This window comes from Papaver somniferum, chromosome 10, assembly GCF_003573695.1.
Source record: "Papaver somniferum cultivar HN1 chromosome 10, ASM357369v1, whole genome shotgun sequence".
Lineage (NCBI taxonomy): Eukaryota > Viridiplantae > Streptophyta > Magnoliopsida > Ranunculales > Papaveraceae > Papaver > Papaver somniferum.
The window spans coordinates 34,493,297-34,500,814 of record NC_039367.1 but is presented as its reverse complement, the minus strand read 5'-3'; the positions used below and the strand labels follow the sequence as shown (position 1 = coordinate 34,500,814).

Sequence of the window (7,518 nt, the reverse complement as noted above, 5' to 3'; positions counted from 1 at the left end):
GATGAAAGTAAAACTGATAGTAAAAGATGAACTAATTTAGTTTTAATTATAATTACGAAGGATAATTTCAAAACTATATCCATTTTGACACCTCTTAGTCTTGTTTCAAAATCCACTTAAATTTCCGGATACCCGAATTAATCAGGGTATATCCCAGTTTAGGGAGTCTAAACATGTGTGCATATAATAGATGGAGTCTAAACATGTGTGTACAGAATCTATGTCTACTTTAGAACATACTCGATGGATGCCTCAACATGTGTGCATATAATCTGGGTGTTGTAGATACCCCAAAATCATGAGAAGGGTAAAATTATATCTCAAACGAACATCTCAATCATAATGGAGAGAAAAGATGCTATAAATACAAGAAGCTGAGGTACAAAGAAAGGGGGGCTAGGGTTTGGATCTTGATACTATTTCCTGGAGGAGAGCTGATACCCTTTCTAATTTCTATGGTTTTACAGGTGTTTGAGCTGTAGTGTATTCTTCGGATGTGAAACTTAGCCAGGTGAATAAAATTTTACGAACTCATCAATATGTGCACGCTTAGATAATTCCGCCGCCTGCCTCAATCACGGTTTCCACTTCTTTATACATTACACACTATTGAAAGCTAAAACTAAGAAAAGATAAAGATGGTCTCCACATAGATAACCGAGAAATTTGAATACAAGACAACCTAAAGAAAAAGAGAGGAGAGATTGTTAAGATATGGAATAGCTTGTGGAGGGTCTTGTTTGAAAGTTTAGATAGTAAGAGAGGGTTTAGATTTTGGCATGCCATACAAATCCGAAGAACGAAGTAGAAAAAAAAGAGAACAAGAAATAAAGAAAAGCATTAAGACAACCCATTCATTTAGCACAAGCAAACATGTACTGTTGTTGTCTTGCATTGCATTGATCCAAGAGCTTGGAATTCTAATAGAGATCCCATTACAATAATATATATTGGCAATGGCAATGTCAATAAAGCAAATCTTTGTTTTTTCCTTACTTTAATCATTTCTTGCAACTGTAGCAATCAAAAACTTTGGCTCAGGACTCTTCTTTTGGCTAGTCATTTCTAATAGCTTGTTCCGTGATCAGAAGTGGCACTGAAGTGTTTCTGTTTCTCCAGCAGCAGAAATAGTTTCTTCAGTTTTGCAAGAAAGAGGCACGAAATGCAAACTGCAAAATATTTCGAAACAGCTAAAAGCTAGACTGTGGAATGTGAATCTACTTGCAATTGTTTTGCCAATATCTGTAACATTCAACCAAATGACAAATAAGATTGCAAAATTTGTTCGACTGTCCACGTGTAAGCGCTTTTCGTCGAATGATATGGCAGATCAGCAAGTAGTTCAGAAGACTGGACTGGTCTTTTTTTTTCTTTGTAAACAAAAGCAGAGACAAATGATAGAGATGTAGGGAGCACAACACAATAAAGATACTTAGCTTCCCAATGCTGTTGGTTCCTCTCTTTATTTAGACAATCTTAAAGTTGCTTGAATAGCAGGCTTATGATTGAGTGAGGAGCTGAATCTGAAGCTTCTTCTTCTCTTGCTTTCTGGTCTTTGCGGTCCCTCTTAGATTTTCTTTGCAATGAAACCAATACCTTATTAATAGAAGAAGGATTAGACAATCAGAAATCTATTTGTTCACTAAAGAGCAAGATACTTGTATTCTTCTTGTCTGAAATCATGAGGTTTTATACTTACAGAGTTCTTATCCTTCTTGTCTGCATTGAGTACTTAATCTTCCAAAATGAAAAGGTTCTTGCCTTGAGAAGCATAGACATGGTGATTCGAAATAAAGAACAGCATGATGGGGTACAGGGAAACGATTCGTCACATGGACTAAACAGCGCCATAACCAATCATTATATGAAGAACAAGAAGAATTCTGCATTGTTGACAAGCATAAATATGGTTCGCAAAGCAGGAAACGGAGTATTACAAAGAAAGAACTCAAGGTTACTTAGTGATACAAGCGTTGCAGATATGAAAGTCGAGAGGAATTCTTCTTCAACTGTCTCAGTGAAATTTGATTCAAGCAAAAGAAGAGTTCGAAGAGGATCAGACCCAATCCACAATAGGAGTTAAATATCCATAAGATGTGTGTTGCGGTTGCAGAAGTGTATAATAAAGCAAGTTCATCAGATACATATATTGAGAAGAAACTACATGGTGGTGATGCATGGTTACAGAGATGTGCACAGGAAAGTGGTGCTGAACCAGTTTCATCTCTGTCTGAAAATCCTAACCAATTATGAGGTTACTGAATCCGACTGCAGTTTTCAGAAATATAAAAATACAGAGTTTTTCTTTTGTTTTGTTTCCTTTCCTTTCCTTGAAAGAAAGTATATATCAGTGTGTTTGAATTAGATTCTCTAGTTCTTGCAGAATTTCTTCAGCTTTTATATCATGTCTAATAGCACTTGATTATAGCCCCATTCATATAACAAAGTGTCAGCACGTAAACCATAACATAAGGATTCATATCTAGAACGCGGTCATATAAAGAAGCAGTTGTGATACTCAGAAACTAGATCTTTCATATGCTTATTGGAGAAGGAAAACATGTATAACTGCATTGAACCAACAATTGTGCTTACATTTATGTACCTGAACTGGCAATGCAAGGTTGATTACAGCTATCCAACCTAACCATGTAAAAAGAAGAAAAGAACGAACGAGTAATGATTTTCATTCTCTAAAAAAACTAAGTTGAAAAACTATACCCATATTGGCGCTACTCCTATTTCTTTACCATTCCCATCAGCTGGTACCTTTTATATCTGTTTGTCTTATGAAGTCTTAACCAAGCAGAATGCATCTTTCGTGAAGCTGCCTCCCAGATCATTTCTATAGCATCACCTGAAACAGATGGATATTGATACTCAAAATGTGGTGCTACTTCTTTTAACCTGTTCCACATTTTTGTCCATTTTTTACGCTTGATCCCTCTAAGTAGATTCACTAGATATCCTGTTTTTACGGCATCAGATGTCTGGACAAAGATACAGAACCCAGAATAATCTAAGACATCTTCAAATGGTAGCTCAATTTCATCACTTATGATCACTGGAACACAGTGGCTCACAATGGCATCAAAAAGACGGTTCGAGGAAGGGGTGTCTCCAGCTATATTAAGGCAGAACTTGGAGGAAGCCATTCCTTCACTTGCCTTATGAACCCCGTTTCCACGGACAGTGCCGAATGCAAAGTGAACATCCTTCTCGTCTTTGAGTAGATAATAGAGTTCTTGTCGAATGACTCCAACCTGCCAGAATGTGTATATGATATTAGAAGATTTACGACTGGTACTGTTGCTGAAATACGGAACTACACAAATTCTTCTTACTAATTTTACACTACTTAGATGTCAGATATATAAAGCTATTATTGAGCCAGGGAGCCAAAAAAAGTTGCAAAATGGTAACCGGTCATATACACCATTATCCGATGCCTGAAGTATATTTCGTACTATCTAATAAATAAAATACACATCGTTTACTCCTTAGAAATAGTCACAGATAGGGGACCATTCCTGCATCATCACTAGATATATCATCTCAAACAGATCGGAAAAATGCTGAGCACTTTTGTCAGCCAAATCCCCCTTTTCTTATTTTTCTTCTTGGTATGGTGTACCACACTGATTACAGTATCATATATCTTCAACAAGTAATGCACAATGCTCTCAAAACTACAAGTATCTAGTTCTATGTACCCTACATGCTTTCATATATTCTATTTCAGCGATATATCACTATAGTAATATAATATATTAAAAAAAGAAAAAAAGAAGTTGACAAATCAGTGAGATCACAGCAGAAGTATACCTACAGCTAGAACTTCATAAAAATGACAACAAAAAACTCCATCACAAGATTCACAACATGTTGGGGATGAAATGAAAGAAGCTCGACAGAGTTGAACAGAGAGTAAGGAAAACATCGAAATTAAAAGTTCTTGTAGCATTACAGCCAAGATCAGAGCCTTAAACAGTTAATGAAAGCACACACATAACTAAAGTTTGTGTCAATAAGCCTGAAAAATCCGTATCAATACTTACGTTTGTTTTTGCATACTTTCTAAATCGGTTAATTGGGGCGAAGAGACAGGAATGGGGTACTAGCACCCAATGAATCTAATACTCTACTTGAAAGACGTCAAATCATGGGGTATTACCACCAACGACTTCTCCAATCATTTAGAGTGCCATCTAGATCACAAACTATGTTTATTCTTATCTATGATACTTTGTTTGCGGGTAGTACATTGTTGTCCTTTTAGTAACATATGTCTATAGTACTAAAAATCTGAAGATATTATTGTTATACAGATAGAAAAGTCTACAAGCTTTCTTAATCAGGCCTCTACTACTTTCAAATTTTAGAGCATGAGGATATGGTAAAACTGTATGCATTAGCAGATAACTAATACTTAGGAGATATCAGCTTTTGCAGACATCGCAATAATCATAATTTTAAAAAGAACTTGAAGAAAAAGAAAAAGAACAAGAACAAGAACAACTTACATCCTTCCTATATATTGCACCTTGAAAATACGCCAAGGTTGGCCTTTTCTCAAATGGGGCAGAGTTATTGACACCAATCATTCTCACGATGTGCTTGTAAGGAGCAATTATGTCTTTATCCAGATTTGCCACTTCAGCTGGGTATCTCCCAAAATCTGCAAGAACAAACATAGCCGAGCCCAGCTTCCTTCTAACACCCAACATGCTGTTTGGATGGTGAGCAACAATAAGATGATTTTTCCCACCTTCTTTCTTCCATTCAGGCTGATTCATCAAGAACTCAACCAATTTATCCTGCAGCTGCCTATTGACGCTTACTTTCTCTTTTTTTCCATGTAATTTGGATTGCCTGTTGTAGCTCAATGAAGAGAAGAACGGAACAAAAATCACATCTGCCAAACTTGAGTTCAGCACTCTAACTGCACTACAAGGCCTTGCAACATTTGGAGTGGTCGATGCAAGCAGATCCAAGGCGAGCCAGTACTCAATACTGTGCTGCAAATTCAACCCGCCAGGGTACCTCGGAATCTGATCTAGGGTACTAACATCAGGCCATATTTGATTCCCTTCCCCTTTCCAGCCCAACAAACCAAAGTGAAATTCCGGGGGCAAATCATACATATAAACCTTCAGGAGAGATTGATTACATTTACATACTTTTGCATTCTCTTGACCTAATACACCAATACTGTGAGACGAAGCACTTTCGAACTCAGTTATTCTAGTATCAATTGAAGAAGGCAGAGAAGACCGATCAAAAGTGTCTTTACTATAACTGTGAACATTTCTTCTGAAATACTCAGATGAGGTAGTATTAACTACGATTAGCCTGAAAACTGATCTCGGCATGAATGAATTACTACTTGATTGAAGAAGGATAATAGAAGAGAGAATCAGGAAAAACATGGAAGTGAATATGAGATAGAAAAGGAGCTTTGAAGGTTGCATGTTCTTTTCTGACATTGATGAAATCATAGCACTTCACAATCATCAAAATTTGACAAAAAGTAAGAGAAATTGAATCAAATTAAGACCCGAATCAGTAAAATTCAGAACACCCCTTTGAACAAAAACAGTCTATTTAGCTTGATTTCAGACAAGGATGTAAAGGGGTACCTAAGAAAAGGAACCTTTAGCTCATAAACCCTAAAGGGTTTTACTCAAAAGACAATGAAATCAAGATTTGGGTACCTGCATTAACCTCCACCAAAAATTTCTTCAACACATTCAAGAACAAGACTAAGAAACCCATAAATCTTCCAACTTTAATGAACCTTCTAAGTATCTGAACAAGATTCAAACCCAGTAGTATCTCCTCTCCACCATTAATGGCCAGTATCAACCTACAGTCACACAAAAAACATTAAAAAAGATCAGTACAGAGAAAAAAAAAACATGTGTTTTCCAGCTCTTAAAGCATGCACTCCTTTTTATTTCACTTTCTAAAAGAAATTACAGCTAAAAACAAGTAAAATTTTCAAAATCAAACCAAAATAAAAACCAAGAAGAACATGAAAACCCAAGCATTATCTTGAGAGTGTAAGCAGAATGAGCTTATTTTTTTGACATGGGGGGTCTGAAATAATGGGGTTCACTGTAATTGGTTTGCTCAGAGATTGAAAAGATTCAAACTTTAGTACCTGAACTGGAAAATTAGCTTCAAAAAGTACCCCCAAGAGAAAGGAAAAGAGAAAAGGAGATTTTCTTTGAGATGATTAAAATTAAGCTTGTTCACAAGAAAGGGAAATTTTATTGTTGTTTATTTATAAAGAAAAGCTTTAGCTTTACTCCATGATTCATGAAAGCAAGGTTTGATTATTCAGTTAATATAATCTTTTGATTTGGTAATAAAAGGAGTTTAATTTAAATTTAAAGGACTAATTCTAGATTGATTAGTTGATGGGTGTTGCAGAGAGAAAACCATTAAAAACACACAGAAAATATGTACATTGCAGTAGGTTGCAGAGACTTTTGTTGTGAGTGAGACACTTGGAATTAGTTGTTCGGACATATCTATTTTGCTGATTTCAGGGTTCAGGCAATGTGCTAGTTTTTCTACGGGAGTACTAACTAAAATTGGGTGACCAAATCCGCAGCGCAGTTACGTGGTTTACCTAATATTTTTTCAGTTTATGTCTTGTCGGCGGGCCACACTAAAATTAAGGTCGGCAACTTACTACGGCATTTTTTTGTTGGCAAAAGTTCGAGATTAGGGAACAACCCCATGAGCATGGAATTATTTACGTGGTTCAATTTTACTGCACTATGACTACTATGCTTTATATATTTTATTTTATTTTATTTTGACAAGCAATGGAAAATTTTAGTAAGAGATAAAATGCCCACTAAAACAGTGAGAAAGAGGTACAAAAAAGGGAAAAGAAAATCCAAGGGATTGACGGTACAAGACGTCGTCCCAATTACAAAATAGAGTGGAAAGTTAAATATCTTTGAACAAATTTGTGTACATGGACCAATTAAATGTAAGGAACATTTTAATACAATTATGAGTTGCTTATTATTCCTCTATTTCAAGAAAGTGTTATTTTTACTTTTTCGATTTAGCATATTTTCCTAAAACGGATGTAATATGTCTTTATATTGTTTTACTGATTCTTGAATCATATTTGCATCTATTATTATAGAAATTTGTATCATTAATTCCTTTATCCTGATTTCATTGTTTCCCGTATAGCATAAAAACGAGTTCAAAAGAGATTGTTGTCAATTTTACATTTAATTTAGGGAAGGAAGTATAGTATGGATTTGAAATCAACAACCCCCTCTTCCTTCTTTAATAGCAGGACACCTATAACGAAATGTGAATTAGCAATTTTTATTGGGGGAAGCAACGTGAAATTTCCCATGATTTTATCTCTAGAATGAAGAAAAGTGTCATCGTTTATGGACTTATTCCTTTTACATGTTAGAGTGAGGGTTGTGAGTGCATCTTTCTTTTCTTTTCTTTTTTCCGAAGAAAGAAGGTTGTATTAGA

At 35.5% G+C, this 7,518-nt stretch overlaps 1 protein-coding gene across 3 annotated transcripts; it reads right to left on the bottom strand.

The window, feature by feature from the left end:
• Positions 1–2,539: 2,539 nt before the first annotated feature.
• On the bottom strand, positions 2,540–6,531 carry LOC113315732 (probable arabinosyltransferase ARAD1). Of its 3 annotated transcripts, XM_026563990.1 has the most exons (4): positions 6,164–6,458; positions 5,798–5,866; positions 4,524–5,714; positions 2,540–3,263 (listed from the first exon to the last, which is right to left on the bottom strand). In XM_026563990.1, the coding sequence occupies exons 3-4, from the start codon at positions 5,496–5,498 to the stop codon at positions 2,739–2,741; spliced, it is 1,500 nt and encodes a 499-aa protein (XP_026419775.1). In that variant the 5' UTR covers positions 5,499–5,714; positions 5,798–5,866; positions 6,164–6,458; the 3' UTR covers positions 2,540–2,738. The 3 variants fall into 3 exon arrangements, with proteins under 3 accessions (XP_026419775.1, XP_026419774.1, XP_026419773.1); XM_026563989.1 differs by lacking the exon at positions 6,164–6,458 and adding an exon at positions 6,472–6,531 and having other exon boundaries at positions 4,524–5,866; XM_026563988.1 differs by having other exon boundaries at positions 4,524–5,866.
• Between the last annotated feature and the right edge of the window lie 987 nt (positions 6,532–7,518).